A 26629-nucleotide genomic window follows, 5' to 3' on the forward strand; every position below is an offset into this window, starting at 1 on the left:
TATGTAGTCATTTGTACAAATTCATAGAATTTATATAATTAAATACAGTATCATATCAGAATGTTTCCCAACTCCGGTCTTCCAGTATCCCCAACAGTACATACTTTTGATGTGGTCATGGACAAGCACACCTATTTACACCTGTCAACTAATCATCAAATCCTTGACAAGTTGAATCAGTTGTGCTTTTGTTGTAGTACAACAAAAAGATGTACTACAACAAAAGTGTGTGTTGTTCGGGGGATTTTATTTATTTAACTAGAAAAGTCAGTTGAGAACAAATTATTATTTACAATGACAGCTGACAATGCTGGGCCAATTGTGCACCACCCTATGGTACCCCCAATTACAGCCCAGTTGTGATACAGCCTGGAATCAAACCAGGATCTCTAGTGACACCTCTAACACAGTGCCTTAGACAGCTGTGCCACTTGGGAGCCCATTAGTATTCAAGGACTGGAGTTGAGAAATACTGTCATATAATATATCAACTTAGATAGTTCTCTGGAAAGCTCCAGAGCTCATAGACTTCCTGGCTGTTGTGCTGTGAGGTACAGTTTCATAGTGTGTGTATCTCTCTCACATTCTCACGTTCTGACCTTAGTTCCTTTGTTTTGTCTTTGTTTTAGTATGGTCAGGGTGTGAGTGGGGTGGGCAGTCTATGTAATTTTTTCTATAATTTGGGATTTCTGTGTTTGGCCTGGTATGGTTCTCAATCAGAGGCAGCTGTCAATCGTTGTCCCTGATTGAGAACCATACTTAGGTAGCCTGGTTTCACCTTTGAGTGGTGGGTGATTATTTTCTGTTATGTGTATGTCACCTTTCAGAACTGTTTCGTTTCGCCTTTGTTATTTTGTTTAGTGTTCTCGGTTTAATAAATATATGATGAACCCTTACCACGCTGCGCTTTGGTCCTCACCTCATTCCAACGACGGCCGTTACACACATAAAATAATTTAGACCCAATCAGATGCCAGTGGAACTAAGCCATCTGCTGTTTTGACGGATTGGCTGACAACGTCACGAAAATGAAGCGCGCATCGATGTGGCCGCAAGCCGCGTATTGTTATGATTCTGAACGATCAGATAGCTAGCAACAATGACAAGAAGCTGCCATTTAGGGAATCGTAGGTGGCTAGTTTCAGCTTGTTTTATCTTGTTCTTTATACCATGTCTTGTTTTGACTGATTTCATGTCAATGCTAATATTGGCTAGCTAAGTAACCAACAACTGTAACAATGTATTTGAGAGACAACAAGTGTTCATTGTGCAAATGTATTTATGTTTTCAATAAACATTGAGACTAAATATAGTTTACATGTTGTCAAAAATCTAAGCCAACCTCGTCTGTTTTGCCCCATAGTTGTGCACGCATAGGTTTTGTGGCTAAACAACCAACCCGTCTATGGAATAGGTAAAACATTGAAATTGAATGAGTAGAATAGAGATACCCATTCAAGTCTATGTTCTGTGATGGGTGGACTGGCGGCCATTTTGAATATACCACTGAATGGATCTCCATTCTAGTTTTGATATTTCTATGGGTTACAGATGTGATGTTATAATACACACAGATTGACTCAGGCAAAACAGGCTGGTTGTTATACCTCCAATTGTGGTGGCAGTTGACACAGATGTTCATTAGAGAGACTTACGACAGTATACTGTAGGCTACTCCCATACACTTTATATTTAACGGATTGTGTCCTTGTTCATCCCAAATGGCACCCTATTCCTTATAGAGTGCAGTACTTTCATGTTAGAGCATTACGTAGGGAATAGGGTGTCATTTGGGATACACTCGCTCTCTTGCACCCCCATTCACAGCTGAGGATTGACATAGGAATTGAGTGTGTTATTCCAAGGAGAAGCTAGCCTCGTGATATTTTGGAATTAATTTTATTTATTGCAGTATTCTCTACACAGCAAAAGCTTACAATATATTCTCATAAATATCTCCAATACAATTCAAGTGCGTATATCATATCGGTTTTTGGATGAAAATAAATGTATGTATTTAACTACAAAAATAAATAAGCTTTTCAGTGTTTTACTAGATTTGTATGCATTCACTGAAAATTCAATTGACTATATAAAATAAATACAATTGATACAGCATAAACTACAGTACTCTCCCTATCACTAACGATAACATGAGCATGGACTTAGGGCTCGATTCAATCTGTAGCACTGAAGATCTGCATTGTAGCATGGTTGAAATGTAAAGTTAATTTCCGATTGAGCTGACATGCATTATTTACCGTGAATAGAGGAAAGGGGGAAACCTTGCCTTTAAATGTGAATCAAGCTATAACGCTGATATTCTGCGCTACTGCAATCAGTATCAATCAATGCCTTAGATTCCATAATATGAGTGGAACCACACATTAGACCATTATCAATATAGAAAGTATGTATCCCAAATGGCAGCCTATTCCCTATATAGTGCACTACTTTTGAGCAAAGTCCTGGTCAAAAGTTGTGCAATATAAAAGGAAAAGGGTGCCATTAGGGAAGCATATATGAAACTCAAAAACCAGCCTATCAACACCACTACTACATTCCTATTCATTTCCATACGTCACACAAACAGGTAACACATTTCTTCTTCCACAGAATCACCACATCCACTTGATGAAACGGTATGAGACAATCCCGCACATAATCTCTACTACCTATACCTATGGAAATACCTCTAGAAATACTGTACTGTAAGCATCAGTCCAAGGTTTAAGGCAAATCTGTTTATGTTTTGTATGGACTCATATACAGGTACAACAACAAGCAGACCTTTTTTTATCGATTTGTAAGCTTTTTTAAGTGCACTTAACGTGCATTTCTAAGACTTGTTTTCCTCATTGTGCACGCATAGGGAACTAGAGAGAGAAAGGAGGATAGGGTGACTATGTGAGGTATGAAGTGAGAAGAAGTACATCTGATAAAATACTTGCGCTGTCACCTGGTTCACTTTCAAATGTCCAGCAAAATACATTATTAACACAAAACAACAATAACATGTAACAGCAACAATTAACATTTAAACATTCTTGACTTCGATATTTGTGATAGTAATGGAACATTTACAAGGACAAACTGACAGGTTTTGAACATGAGACCATCATCTAAAACATGCAGGGTTTTGCTTGTTACAATAAGACACTTCTCTATTACACACAAGAGGACATTACTGTATTATATGGTCTAACACATTCTACATTCTACTGTGACCAAAATATTGCTGAATACCAAAAATAGCTAAGATAATGAATAGATTTCATATGAATTGCATGTGCAAGCCTTGCTGCGTAAGCTATTTTATTATTGCACAGTAAAGCCTTGAATGACTGTATTTTATTCTTAATGTTTCTACACTACTACTGGTATACTATAGAAACATACACATAATGAGTCACGTTACATTATCACCCCTTAGTGAGTAAAGCTCAGTTCATCCTACTGAACTGATGCAGTAAGGTAACACAGACATTTTCATTACTCAAACTATTGCGTCATATATACACACATATAGGACATGACAAATATGGTTCACAGCACAAATATACTGATACATAGCAACGGTTGCTACTGAATTAAGAATCATTGAAGTATTTTTTTTCTCAAGCAATGAGCTCCTGTATATCCGTCAACTGTTATTCTTCACATATCATGTATTTCATATAATTTCTTAACAAACGTAAGTAAAACATATAGAACATTAAAGTGCCTGTCATCCTTTAGACTTTACCTGATAGAAATCCCTTTTTGTCATCGTCCTTATATTGACGATCTTAAACCTAGTTTACTTTAATCCCATTAGATACAATATGATTGTTTGCATGACAAATGTGAATAATGGTATATTCCGGTATATATTTAGGAGTTGTTTCAACAAAGCTGATGAATATATGTTGAGCGTACATACACTGAGATCATTTAGGAGCTAGTTCATTCATCCTCTCGGTGAAGAGGAGCTGTCCGTCACTACAGTGCTGAAATAGCAGGCATGGCTTTAGTTTCCTATTAGTAGACCAGATATCTCTGCTCTGTCTTGACTCCCACACAGTGTCAATGATGAATGAGAGTCTACAACTATGTTTTTTTCCATGTTTAATTCTTTGTAGTCATTACAGCTAATTATTAACTCTTCGTTTTATGTACATAGTTACATAGTTATGGCTTCATATTTTCTGATTGAATTGAGAGAATAAGTCATAAAACAAAAACCTGATTGCACAAACATGAAAATACACACAGGACAACTAGTTAATGCTCCTTTTACGACATACCGGGATGCGGCGGAAGTTGAGTGTGAAGCCATCATAAGCTACATTGGCATGAATTACTTTCCTGTTTTCTGAAGTGTGCTTGGAAGCTTGCTGCCTGCTCCTTGGTTATTCACAACCGCCTTCGAGGCAGCAGGAGCAGCGCTGCTCTGAGGCTTATTACTCTTCCTGCACAGATCCCTCATCTCTACGAGGCCCTCGTCTAGAGCCTTGATGAACACTGCAGAGCAAGTCTCGGTGCTACCGTGGAAGCTGGTCACGCTGAAGAGGAGGTGGTCTGACTGGGGGTTGTAGCAACACCCGTAGCCGTTAGGAACAACCGGGCCATAGCAGCAGAACATCTCCACTGTGGTTGGGACCTGAGGAGGATGTATACCAGTTAATACCCATCTACCAGTGGTTAATACCCATCTACCAGTGGTTAATACCCATCTACCAGTGGTTAATACCCATCTACCAGTGGTTAATACCCATCTACCAGTGGTTAATACCCATCTACCAGTGGTTAATACCCATCTACCAGTGGTTAATACCCATCTACCAGTGGTTAATACCCATCTACCAGTGGTTAATACCCATCTACCAGTGGTTAATACCCATCTACCTGCCTCGTTATTCAGGGCAGGTGGGGCACCCTTTTGTTGTCTGTCTTGCATGTTATTTTGGCATTAATACGTGTCACATATCAGTTTGTAAACAATGTAAATAATAATTCAGTTAATAAAGCCACATACAAGCATTGTCTATTTTTGGCTTTCTTGTGTAAGGCAGCTCCCAAATGCAGGTGTTTCAGCCTAGATCAGTGCTTTCTGTGGTGGAGGGGCAGCCAGCGGACAACCCAGAGTGTAGGGATTGGTAATGCCCATCCAAGAAAGCTCAAGATCATTGGATGCAGATAAAATGACGTCAAATCTACCGTAGCTTTGATTGGACTGATCATGTCAATATCATACTTTCACAATCTTAGCTGGCAAGCTAGACAAGCAGTCATTATCATGAATCAAGTCGACAATCTACTGGCAAATCCTTTTCAATCCTTGTCATTTGAAGAAAAATTATAGATAAAACGTATCGGTGCTCATCGGCTATTGGACATAAACATTCAAATTCAACAATGATGGGTTGGAAGGAATCAGGGGCTAACTGCAAGCATTGCAAAGCAGTCAGTAGCCAGCTATTCAGTGGAGAGTGTGTGTAGTCCAAGTCTGGGTTTAAGGGTCTCTTTTCCAAGCTTAAAAGGATAAACATTCACATGCAACACCATGGGCCAGAAAAGGTTGAATACATTGGCCATGCTTTCAATCCAGCATGACTTCTGCCACGTTCCTAACAACTGGAAACTTGGAACTGGGAAATCTCAGACTTCGGTGAATTCAAGACAACTGGGAACTTGGAAAAAACGAGTTCCGACTGAGAAAATATGTTTTGAACGGTCATCCAACTGGGAATTCCGAAGTCGGGAACTCGCGCCTCTCTCTCCAACCTGAAGATCACTGACATCATGATTCGACCATGTTTTTTTCGGGGGGGGGGGGTTAATGCAAATAGTTTGGGTGGCCGTTTGATTAATTGTTCAGCAGTCTTATGGCTTGGGAGTAGAAGCTGCTAAGGATCCTTTTGGACCCATACTTGGCGTACCAGGACCGCTTGCCGTGCAGTAGCAGAGAGAACAGTCTATGACTTGAGTGACTGGAGTCTTTAAAAAATGTTGGGGCCTTCCTCTAACAACACCTAGTATAGAGGTCCTGGATGGCAAGACGCTTGGCCCGAGTGATGTACTGGGCCATACACACTAACCTCTGTAGCACCTTACGATCGGATGCCGAGCAGTTGCAATACCAGGAGGTGATGCAACTGGTCAGGATGCTCTCGATGTTGCAGCTGTAGTCCACGATCAGCTCCTTTGTCTTGCTCACGTTGAGGTAGAGTTTGTTGTCCTTGCACCACATTGCCAGGTATTTGCTTCCTCCCTATAGGCTCTCATTGTTGTCGGTGATCAGGCCACTGTTGTGTCATCAGCAAACTTAATGATGGTGTTGGAGTCGTGCTTGGCCACGCAGTTGTGGGTGAACTGGGAGTACAGGAGGGGACTAAGCACGCACCCCTGAGGGGCCCCCGTGTTGAGGATCAGCGTGGCAGATGTGTTTTTGCCTTACCACCTGGGAGCAGCCCGCCAGGAATTCCAGGATCTAGTTTCAGAGGGAGGTGTTTAGTCTCAGGGTCCTTAACTTAGTGCTGAGCTTTGTAGGCACTATGGTGTTGAATGCTGAGCTGTAGTCAATGAACAGCATTCTCACATATATGTTTCATTTGTCCAGATGGGAAAGGGCAGTGTGGAGTGCAATTTCGATTGTGTTATCTTTGTGGATCTGTTGGGGCAGTATGCAAATCGGAGTGGGTCTAGGATTTCCAGGATGATGGTGTTGATGGTGTTGTTTGAGCCAAGACCAGCCTTTCAAAGCACTTCATGGCTACAGATGTGAGTGCTACAGGGCAGTAGTCATTTAGGCAGGTTACCTTCGCGTTCTTGGGCACAGGGACTATGCTGGTCTGCTTGAAACATGTAGGTATTACAGACTCGGAGAGGTTGAAAATGTCAATGAAGACACTTGCTCTGAGTACACATCCTGGTAATCCGTCTGGCCCCGCGGCCTTGTGAATGTTCACCTGTTTAAAGGTCTTGCTCAAATCAGCTACGGAGAGCGTGATCACACAGTCGTCCGGAACAGCTGGGGCTCTCATGCATGTTTCAGTTTTGCTTGCCTCAAAGCGAGAATAAAAGGCATTTAGCCCGTCTGGTAGGCTCACGTTGCTGGGCAGCTTGCGGCTGGGTTTCCCTTTGTAGTTGGCAATAGTTTGCAAGCCCTGCCATATCCGACGAGCATCAGAGCAAGTGTAGTAGGATTCAATCTTAGTCCTGTATTAACACTTTGCCTGTTTGATGGTTCATCAGAGGGCATAGCGGGATTTCTTACAAACGTCCAGATTAGTGTCCCGCTCCTTGAAAGCGGCAGCTCTAGCCTTTAGCTCAGTGTTAATATTGCTAAAATTGCCACTGCCATCTACTCAGGTATACTCAGGTATACTTTAACTAGGGATTTATAAGTAGTTATATAAACTGTTACTGATTACTTCATAGATGATTTATATATATATGTAATAAATAGTTATAACACAATTGGTTGAAATAATATTATTGTCATCTAGCTGCTTGTCAAATACTGAGATTAGAGGTATGCATGCATGATTTTGGATAAAAGTGTCTGCTAAATTGCACATATTATATAGCATATATTATGGCTGCACTAGCAATAGCCACATAGCAAAGCGATGACTAGAGGGTATACCTGACTGGTGGAGAGAATGAACTGGTTACTGGCCACATAGGTTTCATCTGTGAAGATCTCCGGCCTCTCCATCTTGAGCTCTTGTGCGATCTCTCTGAGTCCGAGAAGGTGATTGTCTATTCCCAACCCTGTAATAGCCTGTGAAACACCAAGAACCCTTAGCGCTCCATGCATTTAAGCTAGTTAGGGCCCAATTCAATCAGATCTGTTTTAGCCAACATGTGCATAGCTTTTGGCGGTGTCTGAGGTGGAACTGTGTTAGAGCTGTCAAATCCACAAGTGGCTACCGGCATTATAACTAAAGCGGACATTGCCACTGGAAGCACAGAGTTGCATTAAGAGAAATCCCATGCAGCCTTGTTTACAAGTTCGAACACTGGAATGTGAGATGTAATCTACACCTCGATTAGGCTGATAGAAATCCTCATTATTTAGTTTAATGATTTTCAATTTCGCGTCATTATTTCTGTATAGGCTACACTCTCTCGTTCTGAACCTTTAATGCGAGTGGGGCGGGTGTGGCTTTGTGACAAGAATCACAAGAGCAGCGGTTAATGCTTGATCTGATTGAATCTAGGCCTTGAAAAAGATGTTTCTCTTTATCAAATTGACTTATGCAATGGACAGTTTATTCAAATATCTGCACTTACTGTGATTGTGTAATTTGTCTGGGCGTTAATTGCATCCCACAATTGTTTCATCTTTTCAGAATCCTGTAAAATGTAATACAAACAAGATCACAATAAATAATTACATTAAGTCTTATGAGCTAAATATGATTACTCCACTTTGAACATGTTATGAGAGGAGACAAGGAGTCATATGAGAGATTGTGCTTGAAATATGTAGAGGGATCAGCTGCTTTTTTGTGTGTGTGTGTGTGTGTGTTTTGTGTGTGTGTGTGTGTGTGTGTGTGTGTGTGTGTGTGTGTGTGTGTGTGTGTGTGTGTGTGTGTGTGTGTGTGTGTGTGTGTGTGTGTGTGTGTGTGTGTGCATTGCTTGTGTGTTTGTGGCTGGAACAACGGACTCTCGACTCTGGTGGGAGGGAGGCGGTGGCACCAGTTAAGAGGACATGATGAACAGTATAATGGGAGTAGCCCAGTAATTGGGGGACTAAGTAAGAAAAATGACTCACAGAGAGAGATGCCTTCTCGTCCGTCATGGCCTTCACAAAGGCCAGAGCCTCGGAGGTAGCTGAGCGGATGTTGTCCACCCGGCCCTCATGGAAACGACGGATAGATGCACTTTCATAAGTGGACACCAGCCTTCCATTGCATCTGACAAATCAAAAATAAAATATATATAATTACTGTATATCAATGGAGACACTTCCATAAATTCACTTTATGTGTGACCAACGAAACAAAGTTCCTTGAGGTTTTTGTTGTTTTAAAATGACTATCATTAATTAGCAAACAATGTATTAAAATTAATAGTGTGCTGATACAGTATAATTTGTCAAAACAACCAACCACATGTTATGTACCTGTAGAATGCCAGCTGTAGAGCCACCTGTATGTATGCATCTGGGCTCATCTTCTGTTTCTTGATGAATTCTTTTCCATAGACCTCAAACTTGTGCACATCCATGTCCAGATCTCTAACCAGCCTGAGGAATAGAAAACATTAATGAATAAGAAACAACGTTTGGATTCAAAATGCATTGGTTATTGCAGTGAGGGGGTAAGATTAAGGGTAGATTACTAGATGGCAGGGCTATGCTGTGTGTGTGTGTGTGTGTGTGTGTGTGTGTGTGTGTGTGTGTGTGTGTGTGTGTGTGTGTGTGTGTGTGTGTGTGTGTGTGTGTGTGTGTGTGTGTGTGTGTCTTACCTCTGTAGTCTCTCAGCAGAGGCCTTCAGGAGGTCCTGGATGTGAGGTGTGGTCTTCCAGAGCAGTCTGGCAGGAGTAGGAAGCTCCGACACGCTGGTGGCCCTCCCCATCTTGGAGGGACTTCCAGTCCTGTGGAGAGAGCACGTCACATGACTTCCTTAGAATCATGTATTATTATTTATAAATGTATTATTCATCAACAGCATGCTGCTTTATGACAGACCTCAAATAATACAATTTGATTAATACATTAGCTGTAAATGTGAATGATCTGATTTAAGATGTATAATGTAATGAACTGGCTGTTAACTATATTGCATAGAACCCACAATAGAACCTTGGGGGATACCAGTTGTCAACTCGACATAAATCTACCACCATAAGGATGCATTCATGTTTTGTTCCTTTGCTTACATAAATTTCATCAGGTATTCAGTACATGCCACCAGAACGATGCCTTCGAAGGGTGAGTGCTCGCACACTGTTCCGCAGACTCCGTCCTCCCCTACAATAAACTGAAATAGAGGAGGGTTACACATCCTACATGGAACTGTCTACGCTTCTTTCTATTCCATTCCACGGGCCCAGGGCCTTTATTTATAAGTGTTGATATAGGATCAGGTCAACCCCATCCATATTATCTTATTCTGTATTATCTTCTGTAAAAGGAAAAACTGGTCCTAGATCAGCACTCGGACTCTGAGACACTGTATGAATACGGGTCGTGGTGCCATTGGCATGGCCTTACCTGCATTGGCTTGTCATACCAACGGTTCGCCCCCATCTTCTCATGGCCTCCTCCATGGAGCATCAGCAGGGCTCGGCTCGTATCCCCAACCTCCATCCCACTGGGGTTGTCCAGACACAACACACACAGACACTTCTCAATCACAGCCAATGACTCTCTGTTTACCGAATCTAAGGGAGGGAGGGAGGGAGGGAGGAAGGGAGACAGACAGACTAGGTGAGTTTATGCAAATATATGTGTTTTCATAGTCTTGCCGAGATTTATTTCGAGTTATTACTATGAGGATATTACTACTTGATATCTGCGTTATTATTATAGTTATGATATAATGCAGACTGTAAGGTGTCTGAAGTGAAACCTTTGATGAGCACTTCTCTAGCCTGGGCCCATTCTGTTCTTCCATCAGATGTCAGCAGACCAAATGGAGGCTGTCTCTCCTCTGAGTTCTCCGCCATCTTCACTATCTTCTCCAACTGGGTTAAGATGTCCATTTCTTTCAGCTTTTTCTTATTTACAACTAGGTCCAACACAAAGAACTGAGAAGAGGAAAAACAAAAATGTTTGGATTAGGATTAATTTTATTGTACCCGAGCGGAAATTTGTCATAAACATGAAAAGGTGTTAGAATATTTACAGGTTAAAACATACATCTGATTTGATGTGCTTTATTATAGGACCTCAAAATAGATTAATCTAAAGTTCTGCTGTATATCGGTCCATACGGTAGCTGGCTAACTAAAGTCCTGCTGTACATCGGTCCATACGGTAGCTGGCTAACTAAAGTCCTGCTGTACATCGGTCCATACGGTAGCTGGCTAACTAAAGTCCTGCTGTACATCGGTCCATACGGTAGCAGGCTAACTAAAGTCCTGCTGTACATCGGTCCATACGGTAGACGGCTAACTAAAGTCCTGCTGTACATCGGTCCATACGGTAGCTGGCTAACTAAAGTCCTGCTGTACATCGGTCCATACGGTAGCAGGCTAACTAAAGTCCTGCTGTACATCGGTCCATACGGTAGCTGGCTAACTAAAGTCCTGCTGTACATCGGTCCATACGGTAGCAGGCTAACTAAAGTCCTGCTGTAGATCGGTCCATACGGTAGCAGGCTAACTAAAGTCCTGCTGTACATCGGTCCATACGGTAGCAGGCTAACTAAAGTCCTGCTGTACATCGGTCCATACGGTAGCAGGCTAACTAAAGTCCTGCTGTACATCGGTCCATACGGTAGCAGGCTAACTAAAGTCCTGCTGTACATCGGTCCATACGGTAGCAGGCTAACTAAAGTCCTGCTGTACATCGGTCCATACGGTAGCAGGCTAACTAAAGTCCTGCTGTACATCGGTCCATACGGTAGCAGGCTAACTAAAGTCCTGCTGTACATCGGTCCATACGGTAGCTGGCTAACTAAAGTCCTGCTGTACATCGGTCCATCGGTCCATAAAGTCCTGCTGTACAGCGGTAGAGGCTAACTAAAGTCCTGCTGTACATCGGTCCATACGGTAGCAGGCTAACTAAAGTCCTGCTGTACATCGGTCCATACGGTAGCAGGCTAACTAAAGTCCTGCTGTACATCGGTCCATACCGTAGCAGGCTAACTAAAGTCCTGCTGTACATCGGTCCATACGGTAGCAGGCTAACTAAAGTCCTGCTGTACATCGGTCCATACGGTAGCAGGCTAACTAAAGTCCTGCTGTACATCGGTCCATACGGTAGCAGGCCTAAAGTCCTGCTGTACATCGGTCCATACGGTAGCAGGCTACATCGGTCCAAAGTAACTAAAGTCCTGCTGTACATCGGTCCATACGGTAGCAGGCTAACTAAAGTCCTGCTGTACATCGGTCCATACGGTAGCAGGCTAACTAAAGTCCTGCCATCGGTCCATACGGTAGCTGGCTAACTAAAGTCCTGCTGTACATCGGTCCATACGGTAGACGGCTAACTAAAGTCCTGCTGTACAGCAGGCTAACTAAAGTCCTGCTGTACATCGGTCCATACGGTAGCAGGCTAACTAAAGTCCTGCTGTACATCGGTCCATACGGTAGCAGGCTAACTAAAGTCCTGCTGTACATCGGTCCATACGGTAGCAGGCTAACTAAAGTCCTGCTGTACATCGGTCCATACGGTAGCAGGCTAACTAAAGTCCTGCTGTACATCGGTCCATACGGTAGCAGGCTAACTAAAGTCCTGCTATATATCGGTCCATACGGTAGCAGGCTAACTAAAGTCCTGCTGTACATCGGTCCATACGGTAGCAGGCTAACTAAAGTCCTGCTGTACATCGGTCCATGCGGTAGCAGGCTAACTAAAGTCCTGCTGTACATCGGTCCATACGGTAGCAGGCTAACTAAAGTCCTGCTGTACATCGGTCCATGCGGTAGCAGGCTAACTAAAGTCCTGCTGTATATCGGTCCATACGGTAGCAGGCTAACTAAAGTCCTGCTGTACATCGGTCCATACGGTAGCAGGCTAACTAAAGTCCTGCTGTACATCGGTCCATACGGTAGCTGGCTAACTAAAGTTCTGCTGTACATCGGTCCATACGGTAGCTGGCTAACTAAAGTCCTGCTGTACATCGGTCCATACGGTAGCAGGCTAACTAAAGTCCTGCTGTACATCGGTCCATACGGTAGCAGGCTAACTAAAGTCCTGCTGTACATCGGTCCATACGGTAGCAGGCTAACTAAAGTCCTGCTGTACATCGGTCCATACGGTAGCAGGCTAACTAAAGTCCTGCTGTACATCGGTCCATACGGTAGCTGGCTAACTAAAGTTCTGCTGTACATCGGTCCATACGGTAGCTGGCTAACTAAAGTCCTGCTGTACATCGGTCCATGCGGTAGCTGGCTAACTAAAGTCCGGCTGTATATCGGTCCATATGGCAGCTGGCTAATTAAAGTCCTATGGGTCCTGGTCAAAAGTATTGCACTACATAGGGAATAGGGGGGCATTTGGGACGCAACCTGATCAATTGTCCTTGTGACTCAAGGTGGCTCTCTGGCAAAATGGCAGATTCAATCAGTAATTTAATTTAATATTCCATTTCTCCACATGGATGGCTTCTTAATATGTACCACTGATTGATAGTTCCTGGAACCATCACTAGGTACGGAAAGACTCTCTTTTCCTCGACCTCCCTTTCAGCCTTTTCATGTGGCGGGAGTGAGATTCATTGTAAAAGATAACTCTTGGCTTCCCACCCTAATAGTCATGGTTACTTTAACCGTCTTCACATTTATTGTTTATGTTGATGTTTCTGACGTTTTCCCTTTATGAACTTTGAACCATGACATAAATTATATACATTGCCTTCGGAAAGTATTCCGACCCTTCTGCAACTTCTGCAAATATAAAATACCTTATTTACCTTATTTACATAAGTATTCAGACCCTTTGCTATGAGATTTAAAATTGAGCTAAGGTGCATCCTGTTTCCATTGATAATCCTTGAGATCAAATCAAATCAAAATCAAATCAAAATCAAATCAAATCAATGGTGGCCTCCAACATTCTTAAATGGAAGAAATTTGGAACCACCAATGACTCTTCCTAGAGCTGGCCATCCGGCCAAACTGAGCAATCAGGGGAGAAGGGCCTTGGCCAGGGAGGTGACCAAGGACCTGATGGTCACTCCTACAGAGCTCTAGAGTTCCTCTGTGGAGATGGGAGAACATTCCAGAAGGACAACCATCTCTGCAGAATTCCACCAATCATGACTTTATGGTAGAGTGGGCAGACGGAAGCCACTCACTCCTCAGTAAGAGGCACATGACAGCCGCATGGAGTTTTCCAAAAGGCACCTAAAGACTTTCAGATCCTGAGAAACAATATTCTCTGTTCTGACTAAATCTTTTCTTTCTATCTGCATTATTGGGAAGGGCCCGCATTTCACTGTTAGTCCATACCTGTTGTTTACGAAGAAAATTGTACAATTAGATTTGATATAATGCACTACTTTTTTAACATTTATTTATTTTACCCCCTTTTCTCCCCAATTTCGTGGTATCCAATTGTTAGTAGTTACTATCTTGCCTCATCGCTACAACTCCCGTACGGGCTCGGGAGAGACGAAGGTCGAAAGCCATGCGTACTCCCTAACAATGTGTTGAGGAAACGCTTACTGCACCCGGCCTGCCACAGGAGTCGCTGGTGCGTGATGAGACAAGGATATCCCTACCGGCCAAACCCTCCCTAACCTGGACGACGGACGAAATTAGGCCAATTGTGCGTCGCCCCACGGACCTCCCGGTCACGGCCGGCTGCAACAGAGCCTGGGCCCAAGACCACTGCGCCACCCGGGAGGTCATAATGCACTACTTTTGACCAGGACCCATAAGGATAGGAAAAGGGTGCCATTTGATACGCAATCTTAAGGCTCAATTCAATCCGTAGCGCTAAAGACCTGCGCTACAGCATAATATAAATTTAAAGGCATTGTTCCCGCATTCGCTGAGACTGCATTCACGGTAAACGCTGTATACGTCGGCTCAATCGTAAATTATCTTTACATTTCAATCACACCGCTACGGATTGAATCGAGCCCTTAGTCTCTCTCTGACCTGGTTCTTGCATGCCACGATGATGTGCTCCTGCTCAGTCGACCCAGGCTTGTGGATGACGAGGGTGTCCCTCTTGTGGCCGGGCAGACGGTATGTGTTGAAGAGACGGTAATACTGCTTCATACACAGAGGGGTCCCTGCCAGCTGGCCCCGAGCAAAGTCCACAGGCAACACCCGCCTGTCAGACCCCAAGGCCCAGGAGACACACAGACACAGAGACTCAGACAACCCTCAGCTGCTCTGGAGAGGACATTTATATTCTACATGGTATGTGTACTCTGTTTCTGTATATATAAATAAATATTTGTTTGTTTTATTTTCTAGATGAGGTCTGTGTACTCTGTTTCTATGTGTTATTTATGTTTATGATAAATAGTACACAGGCAACGCCCACCTGTCAGGCAGCAGGCCCAGGAAACACACAGAGGCATGGGACTTCAGACAACCTCAGCTGCTCTACAGGACCGTTTTATCCACTTACATTCTAGATCCTTTAAACTCAACTCTGAACCTCGAAGCCAGTCCCACTGCATTTTTTAATTGTTCTCTTCTAATCAGGGACTGATTTAGACAAGGGACACCAGGTGTGTGCAATTAGTTATCGGGTAGAGCAGAAAACCAGCAGGCTCTGGACCTCGTAAGATAAGAGGTGAATACCCCTGTTCTAGATTGTCTGTATATTGTTTTTAGAAATAAAAGTGTTATTTTTCCCCTTTATATTGTAGAATATAGATTATCTTCATACTCACCTTCTACGGTATAGAATAGACTAGAGTGGACAAACTGTATTTAAGGGCACTCACGTGTCAATACGCTCCTTGTACTCCAGAACTCCTGTGATGAGGTGAGCAGCAAATCTGAGAAGATAGAGAATAGAAAGACTGATTCAGCACACAGCACACAACATCAATAGGACTGGCACAATACAAAGTGTACATGTAACAGTAGATTCATTAAATTACTGGCATCCATTATTAAAATATACCCTTCTTATACAATTTACAACATACAATAATATACTCTACACAATTCTCTGCACTAAACTCTACGATACACTCAGCGATATACTCGACAATATACTCTACACTATACTCTGCACTATACTCTGCACGATACTCCACACTATACACTACACTATAGTCCACACTATGCGCTACAATATACTATATACTATACTCTACAATATACTCTACACTATACTCTGCACTATACACTATGTTCTACAATATACTCTACTATATACTCTACACTGGACTCTGCCATATACTCTACAATATACTATATACTATACTCTACCATATACTCCACACAATACTCTACACTGTACTCCACCATATACTCTACCATATACTCTACAAAATACTCTGCACTATACTCTACACTATACTCTACACTGTACTCTGCCATATACTCTGCCATATACTCTGCCATATACTCTACCATATACTCTACAAAATACTCTACAAAATACACTACAATATAATCTACACTATACTCTACACTATACTCTACCATATACTCTACCATATACTCTACACTATACTCTACCATATACTCTACAATATACTCTACACTATACTGTACACTATACTGTACACTATACCCTACAATATACTCCACACTATACACTGCAATATACTCTTCTCCTTACACTTTTCTCCACATATGTACAGTATAGTGGTTAGAGCGTTGGGCCAGTAACCGAAAGGTTGCTGAATCGAATCCCTGAACTGACAAGGTAAAAATTTGTCGTTCTGTCCCTGAACAAGGCAGTTAACCCACTGTTCCTAGGCCTTGATTGTAAATAAGAATTTGATCTTAACTGACTTGCCTGGTTAAATAAATAATTAAAATATGTATTACTGAATTGTAACTATATAATTGTTCTGCATGTGGATATTTTATTCATCCATATCCCTAATTTAAATATCCACATATACTGATTGACAAACAGTTCCAGGCTGTTACTTTAACATCTCCATCTGCTCACGATGCTTCAAATGCACGCAAGACACACCACAACCCACTCCCCCCTTTTCTCATTGGAGAGCTATAATTACATTTCTACTAGATTATAGGGCTATGCTGTGTGTGCGCGTGTGTGTGCACGCGTGTTTGTGTGCGTGCGTTTGTGTGTGTGTGTGTGTGTGTGCGTGTGTATTTTTGCGTGCGTGCGTGTGTGTGTTTGCGTGCGTGCGTGTGTGTTTTCGTGCGTGCGTGCGTGTGTGCGTGTGTTTTCATGCGTGCGTGTGTGTGTTTTCGTGCGTGCATGTGTGTTTTCGTGTGTGCGTGTGTATGTGTGTGCGTGTGTGTGCGTGTGTGTGTGTATCTAGATAAGGAGCAAAACACAGCGCCACGTCAGCCCTGGTGTTTTCTGTCATTTGTCTCAGTGTTTATGTGTTCAAACCCCAGATCAATATACAAAGTGGGCTACACCACACACACACAAACATACACACACAGATACTTATTACACCCCCCCAACCACACATTCACCACCACACCCCTGTATGGAGGCTGAGGATGGGGAGGAGGAGGGCAGCCAGCTAAGCAGGCCACCAGTCTCAGCGGACTGCTTAGATCTTTCACTCCTAATCTAATAAGAGTCTCTGTCGGTCTATTAGCAGGCTGTTCTGGAGGTCCTGCTAGTTTTCACTTAGCTCACTGTAAGCTGACAAAAGCTAATGTTGACCAACAGTACACAGTCTGTATCTGGATGGTCTTGCGTGTGTGTGTGTATGTGTGTGCTTGTGTTTGTGCATGTGTGTGTGTGTGTGTGTGTGTGTGTGTGTGTGTGTGTGTGTGTGTGTGTGTGTGTGTGTGTGTGTGTGTGTGTGTGTGTGTGTGTGTGTGTGTGTGTGTGTGTGTAATTGTGTGTTTGTGTGTGTGTGTTTGTGTGTTGTCTGTCAGGCTGGCAGACCACAGCTCATTTAATAAGCAGCAGAGATGCAGAGAAGAGATGATGCAGACTGGCTACTGATACCCTCCACGTACTGCAGCTTGTAAATCTGGTTTGGTTTATGCCTGCTGAAAACATTGTTGTAAATCTGGTTTGGTTTATGCCTGCTGAAAACATTGTTGTAAATCTGGTTTGGTTTATGCCTGCTGAAAACATTGTTGTAAATCTGGTTTGGTTAATGCCTGCTGAAAACATTGTTGTAAATCTGGTTTGGTTTAAGCCTGCTGAAAACATTGTTGTAAATCTGGTTTGGTTTATGCCTGCTGAAAACATTGTTGTAAATCTGGTTTGGTTTATGCCTGTTGAAAACATTGTTGTAAATCTGGTTTGGTTTAAGCCTGCTAAAAACATTGTTGTAAATCTCTCACCAAATGTGGTTTACAGTACAGGACAGGAAGCATAGTAGCCATGTATTGCATTGCATATTGCAGAATAATACAATGTTGTACTCTGTATATTGTATTTACCATTATATAGTTGGACAGCTTCTAAGTTGTGGAGGGATTCAGGATGAGAAAATGCAAAAATAAATAAAGAAACTATCTATTAACTATTAACTAACTATTAACTATCTAAATAAGTAAGTACCTAGTTCAAACAGTCAAAATCATCTCAATGTACATACTCTCGTCAGAGTAGCTGATTCGGTTTGGGTGCCGAGATTACTACAGTATGTACTGTACATGACTCCCTGTTGTCAAGTATAATTAAACTGGTTGTCAGTGAAATACCACTAATCTTATTCACACTGAGGAAGTGAGTCTTTCACATACCTGATTGAGTCTTTCACATACAGTGGGGAGAACAAGTATTTGATACACTGCCGATTTTGCAGGTTTTCCTACTTACATAGCATGTAGAGGTCTGTAATTTTTATCATAGGTACACTTCAACTGTGAGAGACGGAATCTAAAACAAAAATCCAGAAAATCACATTGTATGATTTTTAAGTAATTAATTAGCATTTTATTGCATGACATAAGTATTTGATACATCAGAAAAGCAGAACTTAATATTTGGTACAGAAACCTTTGTTTGCAATTATAGAGATCATACATTTCCTGTAGTTCTTGACCAGGTTTGCACACACTGCAGCAGAGATTTTGGCCCACTCCTCCATACAGACCTTCTCCAGATCCTTCAGGTTTCGGGGCTGTCGCTGGGCAATACGGACTTTCAGCTCCCTCCAAAGATTTTCTATTGGGTTCAGGTCCGGAGACTGGCTAGGCCACTCCAGGACCTTGAGATGCTTCTTACGGAGCCATTCCTTAGTTGCCCTGGCTGTGTGTTTCAGGTCGTTGTCATGCTGGAAGACCCAGCCACGGCCCATCTTCAATGCTCTTACTGAGGGAAGGAGGTTGTTGGCCAAGATCTGCGATACATGGCCCCATCCATCCTCCCCTCAATACGGTGCAGTCATCCTGTCCCTTTTGCAGAAAAGCATCCCCAAAGAATGATGTTTCCACCTCCATGCACGGTTGGGATGGTGTTCTTGGGGTTGTACTCATTCTTCTTCTTCCTCCAAACACGGCTAGTGGAGTTTAGACCAAAATGCTCTGTGTTTGTCTCATCAGACCACATGACCTTCTCCCATTCCTCCTCTGGATCATCCAGATGGTCATTGGCAAACTTCAGATGGGGCGGGGCATGCGCTGGCTTGAGCAGGGGGACCTTGCGTGCGCTGCAGGATTTTAATCCATGACAGCGTAGTGTGTTACTAATGGTTTTCTTTGAGACTGTGGTCCCAGCTCTCTTCAGGTCATCGACCAGGTCCTGCCGTGTAGTTTTGGGCTGATCCCTCGCCTTCCTCATGATCATTGATGCCCCACGAGGTGAGATCTTGCATGGAGCCCCAGACCGAGGGTGATTGACCATCATCTTGAACTTCTTCCATTTTCTAATAATTGCGCCAACAGTTGTTGCCTTCTCGCCAAGCTGCTTGCCTATTGTCCTGTAGCCCATCCCAGCCTTGTGCAGGTCTACAATTTTATCCCTGATGTCCTTACACAGCTCTCTGGTCTTGGCCATTGTGGAGAGGTTGGAGTTTGTTTGATTGAGTGTGTGGACAGGTGTCTTTTATACAGGTAACGAGTTCAAACAGGTGCAGTTAATACAGGTAATGAGTGGAGAACAGGAGGGCTTCTTAAAGAAAAACTAACAGGTCTGTGAGAGCCGGAATTCTTACTGGTTGGTAGGTGATCAAATACTTATGTCATGCAATAAAATGCAAATGAATTACTTAAAAATCATACAATGAGATTTTCTGGATTGTTGTTTTAGATTCCGTCTCTCACAGTTGAAGTTTACCTATGATAAAAATGACAGACCTCTACATGCTTTGTAAGTAGGAAAACCTGCAAAATCAGCAGTGTATCAAATACTTGTTCTCCCCACTGTACCTGAGGGAGTATTTCACATACCTGAGTGAGTCTTTGCGATCTTTAAAGTTTTGTTTTGGGAAGACCATGGCAGGATTGGAGTTGACTGGTAGGGCCAATCTCTGATTCAAATACATATCTTCTAGCCAGTAGTCATAAACCTGAGAGAGCGAGAGATAGAGATGGTGAGAGAGAGAGAGAGAGAGAGAGAGAGAGAGAGAGAGAGAGAGAGAGAGAGAGAGAGAGAGAGAGAGAGAGAGAGAGAGAGAGAGAGAGAGAGAGAGAGAGAGAGAGAGAGAGAGAGAGAGGGAGAGAGAGAGAGAGAACACAGGCACAAGGCCTCCACTTTGTCCATCCATGTTGACAAGGTGCCAAGAGCTGCTCCTGCAGGTTTTTAAACTGTGACTTTGTTGAACTGGCTTTAAACACAATACTGAAAACGTATTCTTAGAAGGGAATCTCATGGGCATCAGTGTGAGAAGCCATCAATATCATGAGTGCACTGGATATCATAGCAAGATGGAGGGGAGTAGAGGAGGTGAGAGGCTGCAGCAGCAGGAGTGGGAGTTTGATAGAGAACAGAGAGAAAGAGAGGACAAAAAGACTACAGGAGGAGAGAAGGAGAGAGGCTGCAGCAGGAGGAGTGGGAGTTTGATAGAGAACAAAGAGAAAGAGAGGACAAAAGAACTCGAGGAGGGGAGAGGCTGTGGCGGAGGAGTGGGAATTTGATAGATATCAGAAAGCTACTTTAATTCAGGACTGACTGATCATCTAAGTGGCCAGTGATGGATCGGTCCTGCAGACACCAAGTGGCAGATCTGATAGATCTATGGCCACAGCTTTAGTTCTTTCCTCCTTCCGTTGCCAGCTGTTATTGATGGTCCAAGTGTATTGGGCCATTTATGAAGTTGATAGTGTCTTCAATCACAGTGTGGAGACTCTACAGTCTTTATGGACAGGTCTCCAATGGGTTATCAAAGGAGATTGTTTAGCTTTCCGTTATCGACACACTCCTGATATATCACACCTTTAGGTCGTGTTTACTTCTACTTGTGCTCTACAATGTTTCAACCTGAAGTGATGTCGAAGTATACTGTACACTCTTAGAAAAAAGGTATCCCAGTGTCTGGTGGAAAGCAGACTGAACCAGGTTTTCCTATAAGATTTTGCCTTTGCTTAGCTCCAGTCAGTATTTTTTTTATCCTGAAAAAACTCCCCAGTCCATAAGGATTACAAACATACCCATTACATGATGCAGCCACCACTTTGCTTGAAAATATGGAGAGTGGTACTCAGTAATGTGTTGTATTGGATTTGCCCCAAACATAACACTTTGTATTCAGGACAAAAATTCAGTATTACTTTCATTCCTTGTTGCAAACAGGATGCATGTTTTGGAATATTTTATTCTGTACAGCCTTCCTTCTTTTCACTCTGTCAATTAGGTTAGTATTGTGGAGTATCTACAATGTTGTTGATCCATCCTCAGTTTGCTCCTATCACAGCCATTAAACTCTGTAACTGTTTTAAAGTCACCATTGGCTTCATGGTAAAATCCCGAGAGGTTTCCTTCCTCTTCGGCAACTGAGTTAGGAAGGACACCTGTATCTTTGTAGTGACTGGGTGTATTGATACACCATCCAAAGTGTAATTAATAACTTCACCATGCTCAAAGGGATATTCAATGTCTGCTTATTTTTTAAATTTGTTTTACTCATCTCTGCGAAGCATTGGAAAAGCTTCCTGGTCTTTGTGATTAAATCTATGTTTTAAATTCACTGCTCGACTGAGGGACATTACAGATAATTGTATATCTGGGGTACAGAGATGAGGTAGTCATTAAAAAACTATGTTAAACACTATTATTGTCCTGCAACTTCTTCTGTGACTTGTTAAGCACATTTTTACTCCTGAAAGTATTTAGGCTTGCAATAACAAAGGGGTTGAATACTTATTGACCCAATACATTTCAGAATTTTCTTTTTTAATTAATTTGGAAACATTTGGAAAAACTTCATTCAACTTTGACATTATGGGGTATTGTGTATAGGTTAGTGACATTAAATCTAAATATAATCCATTTTAAATTCAGCCTGTAACATAACAAAATATGGAAAAAGTCAAGGGGTGTAAATACTTTCTGAAGGCACTGTACATGGAACCCAAAGGGGTTCCACCTGGAACCAAAAGGGTTCTACCTGGAACTAAAAGGGTTCTAATTGCAACAAAAAATATTATAGATAGCACCATTTTTTTCAAGGAGTGTAGAAGTACACGGGTATACTACTTTGCATGCTTCACACATGTGGGAACTAAAAGGTAAACTGGCATCCCATCCCACACCAAATCTGACTTCTGTTTCAAAACAATAGAAACCTAACAAGGATCACACTCCCACAGTGGCTAACAGAATGTATAAGGTGTCATGTTTACATTTACTAGAGGGTCTTGTCTGCCTCCCAAATGACACCTTATTCCCTATAGTGCACACTACCTTTGACCAGAGCCCTTGCACTATATAGGCAATAGGGTGCCATTTGGGACACAATGCTTGTCGGAGGGAGGGAGGGAGTTTACCCAGTTGTATGTCTTGTCACTCCTCTCCAGTAGTTTCTTCTGCAGCAGCTCTCCAGTGCCGCCTGGCTCTCCAAACTTCACCACGATGGCTTTAGTCTTCTGATATTGTTCCTCCTTCACCAGGTGTTTCATACAGCTCAGGTACATGTCCAGAGTCTGTTTCAGGGGTGGGACAGGCACCTTGGGCAGGACCTAACATTGTGAGATCAATCAATCAGACCCTCTGTAATGGTTGGATTGGGATAAATATTGACTCAATGATGCTGCACCCAAAAGGACAAAATGTGTTCATCATTATAAGGAAGCTGTTTTCCTGCCTGTAGGCATGTATTCATTCGTCTGAACATTAAAATACCTCATTTTCTTCAGGAAGTTTCTCTTTAAAGCTTGTATTCTTAGAGCCTGAGTGAATTATTCATTCGAACTGCTTGAAGCCTAGTCGAGAATTAATTTTACAGCGCCCTGTGGGAAACGAAAACGCTCCTTTTGATCGAAACAGCTATGGTTATTTTATATTGGATAAAATGCTAATGGAAAGTGCTGTATATGGAGTGGGAGTAAGTGTGTTGAGTGTTGACTAATTATTTGTCCCAATTTGGCCTGAAATGTTTGAATCAGTTCTGTCATTCTGGCCAGTGTAACTTGTGAGAATGGGTTAACTACACACTAAAATAAAAGGGTTCTATATAGTGCCAAAAAAGGATTAATATGGCTTGTAACCATAGTGAAACCCTTTTTGGTGCTATATAGAACATTTATGGAGAATGGTTCTATAAATAATGGTTTCAATCTGAAATGTTCTTTGAAGAACAATACAGTGTTTTTAATTAGGGTTTAATAGCCATAATGCATTGTTAAACTTCCACAAGACTTTATTACTGTTTTTATTGATGGGTTGAATAAAGTGTGCCAGCATTTAGTCAACCGTTCTCAATTGACACAAGGCCATATCTTAGTCTTTAACAAGACACAATCACTGGCCAGAGGCATAAGTGATATATTATATTACAATACAACACAACATACTATAATACAACACAACATATTAAATAAACTGGAATGACACTCTCACTCACGGTTGCACAAAAAGAGCTGTGCGCAAACCACGCCCCAACATATTCTAATGAACCAAATGCCCTACATGTTAATCATCACTAAAAGAGGAAAGAACCCTTATCTGAACTGCAAATAACCATTGAAGGGCTCGAAGGGATTATTTGGGTCATTATGGTTCCACATAGAACCATCACCCTTCCCAAAGACCTTTGAGGAACCCTTATTTTTAGTGTGTAAATCAAATGTGAAATAGGTATGATTGAATGGATATGTTGGTGATATTTTACCTTAGAATTAGCCCCAAGCGAATGGCCACTCTTGGGCGAGATCCATTTGAATCGTATCGTTCTGAATTCAATTTTGTTTAATTAATTGATCCCCAGTGGGCAATTGAAGTGTCACACCACGGGCTTGTGCTTCGTTCATATTCGCCGTAACCTAAACCAATGGTGCTGTGTAAATTCTAGTAGCATATAGCTAAAGTGCTCTGCCAACAGAAACGTGAATTGTTGAGACGTTTGACTTCCCGGATTACTTCTCGGTATTCTTTACAATTCGCAGAATGTGTATATCTTCCAACAACAAAAAAAGCCTCGATAAATTGGCTTTTACATTATAAAAGTTTAGACAGAGAACAATAATTTGGGCGCAAGTATCACGGCTTCCAAAGCTCTGTGTTGGATCATACATTTGCATTACATCAAATCTGAGAGTGTATTTTAATTTCCCAGTTTTGTTAATACCAGTATAATAAAAGCCTTCCAGTTCTCTAGTTTCTGCCCCTAGCGGTCAGTACAAGGACACAGCGTTTCAGCATCCATGTTATTTTCAGCCCCATAGGCAGCGCCTGTACCTGTTACACTTGGAATAGCTTTCAAGCTTGTTGCTGCATAGTTTTCATTTGATAATCAGTGCGTTAGTTCTGCAAGACACTTGTGAAAATCACTTCTCATTACAAATTGTTAAGAAATAGAACAAGTAAGAAGCCAATTTGTATCAATAAGTGCATACTTTGGAAAACAATTAAGGCTACAAAAAGGACTGTGGTACATGTCAAGGTAAGAAACGAATTCCCTAAAATAGTGTCTCAGCAACGGTATTTTGTCAGTCACAAGCAACATTGTGATAAAACAGCAACAATGTAAACTGAGTGAAACAAGTAAAGCAAGCAGATTTTAGATTATGCTAATTATCCACCAATAAATGACTATCGATTCAGTTATTGTTACTCACTTCTGCGACGACCTGAATAACATAGACCTATTACAATTCACCTTATAATGTTGTCCGATAAAGCCTACATTTTCATAATATGCCCGTATAGATAAAGCAAAGATTTGTTTTTAGAAATAGTTGATAGCAAGTTACAGCCAGACACAATCCTTACTAAACAATTCATTACCCTCAGTGCTTTAAACAATTTGAATGTATCGATTTAGTGCATAAAGAATATTAGTATATCGATATATATATAACCTAAGACTTTCATACATAGCTTTCCCTTCGGCCTTTCGGCGGCTCTCTCTCCAGGATAGGCATGTTGTTATCCAGCCAGGATCCGTCAGGAGGAATTCAAACTCACAAGAGTTGGTTGAAGTTCAGCATTCTGCATGAAGCCGGTACATCCAAATCATTCAAAACAAAGGAAAAAATGTATTACTTTAAAATAGGAGTGCTACGTTATAACTGTCACTGTCGAGTTTGTATTATAAATCGTATTATAAATTGAATTATAAAACAAAATCTTATCACCAGGTTTTGATATGGTATGCATTAGTGTTAAATATAATGTATTATTGTATTCAGCATAGATAGATTATAGATACATAACCACAATCACAATCTATCCATAAGTATTAATCGAGGAGCTGTCTCCTTCCAAGTCATCCAAACTAAGCACATCGTGCACCTGTTAACTTACTGAACTAGGCATATTTGTGAATAATGAGGATAAGAGAAAAGATTTCCGCTTACCTGAGAAATTGATGTCTTCCTTCACTCCTCAAGAGGTCAAAAAGGTTTGCAACAAGATTAAATATTGTCCCGCGTACGTGCATAGAACTAACATAACTAAATCCTTTGACGCGAACGAATGATCGTTCCCCATTCTGTCTCACGCTTCATGATATTCACTCCTATCTCACACCCATTGCAAGGCTTTGACTTTTAAAGCGCGCTTGCTTAATAAAGATGCTCTAGGTGTTTGTCTGTCTCTACCTAACCCGCAAGCAGCAAACTCCTCCCATCGAAATCTATTCGTGGAACATATTATTTGACAGCTTGGCTTGCTTCCCCTGCCCACCTCTGACAAAGTATGAAAATGATCTTGAGATTGTAGTAGCTACAATCCGGGTTAGCCCGTATGACTTTATTGTTGAATTTAGAGTGTGTCGGGGGAAAGAAGGGGCTTTTTCTGAGTTTGAGAGCTGAAAATCAACGAATAGGTTGACTACCTACACTTGGTTGTGGAGAGAACAATATCGTTAGAACCGTTCTCCTTGTGGGGCGTCTGCTGCGAGCTTTCACAGCGCGTGTCAACTTTCAGAACCACGGACAGCGCTGAGCACAAGCTAGTTGCACCATGACTTTACGCACCACCAAGTAGACGTTTACATGACATTACAGGAACTAAATCATTCTTAAATAATAAGAATACGGTTCGCATTTCTCTCTCTCTCTCTCTCTCTCTCTCTCTCTGCCCCTCTCACTCACACACCCATAAAACACGCACTCTCTCTCTCTGTTTCTCGTGTGTAAAGCTTTTGATGAATGATGTAATCTATAAGCCCCACAGTGAAACGATCAGTTGGTTGAAGTATCATATTCAATACCCGTATTTCAAAAGGGCAAACTATTCGTTATCTTTACAGTATGGGTAGAATAACAATCCACC

The 26629-nt window shown here is 41.9% G+C and overlaps 1 protein-coding gene across 1 annotated transcript; it reads right to left on the minus strand.

Moving 5' to 3' along the window:
- Positions 1 to 1467: 1467 nt before the first annotated feature.
- LOC112258237 (choline O-acetyltransferase-like) lies at positions 1468 to 25918 on the minus strand. The gene is made up of 15 exons (XM_042326673.1): positions 25711 to 25918; positions 25228 to 25342; positions 22681 to 22872; positions 20146 to 20264; positions 15570 to 15623; positions 14767 to 14944; positions 10566 to 10743; positions 10208 to 10377; positions 9874 to 9974; positions 9460 to 9588; positions 9116 to 9238; positions 8765 to 8906; positions 8281 to 8343; positions 7631 to 7768; positions 1468 to 4642 (listed from the first exon to the last, which is right to left on the minus strand). Exons 2-15 carry the CDS (start codon positions 25273 to 25275, stop codon positions 4340 to 4342), a joined length of 1938 nt encoding a protein of 645 aa, XP_042182607.1. The 5' UTR covers positions 25276 to 25342; positions 25711 to 25918; the 3' UTR covers positions 1468 to 4339.
- Positions 25919 to 26629: the final 711 nt, after the last annotated feature.

The sequence above is a fragment of the Oncorhynchus tshawytscha genome, linkage group LG01, assembly GCF_018296145.1.
Source record: "Oncorhynchus tshawytscha isolate Ot180627B linkage group LG01, Otsh_v2.0, whole genome shotgun sequence".
NCBI classification, from domain to species: domain Eukaryota; kingdom Metazoa; phylum Chordata; class Actinopteri; order Salmoniformes; family Salmonidae; genus Oncorhynchus; species Oncorhynchus tshawytscha.

What these genes read in the sequence shown, in the direction of transcription:
- LOC112258237 (XM_042326673.1), bottom strand. Translation starts at nt 25,275, where the DNA reads ATGCCTATCCTGGAGAGAGAGCCGCCGAAAGGCCGAAGGGAAAGCTAT. An exon ending in TCGTGGCATGCAAGAACCAG is followed by an intron (nt 10,744 to 14,766) that starts GTCAGAGAGAGA and finishes TCCTCTTCTCAG; the next exon opens with TTCTTTGTGTTGGACCTAGT. An exon ending in TCTGCTGAGAGACTACAGAG is followed by an intron (nt 9,239 to 9,459) that starts GTAAGACACACA and finishes TCTATTCCTCAG; the next exon opens with GCTGGTTAGAGATCTGGACA.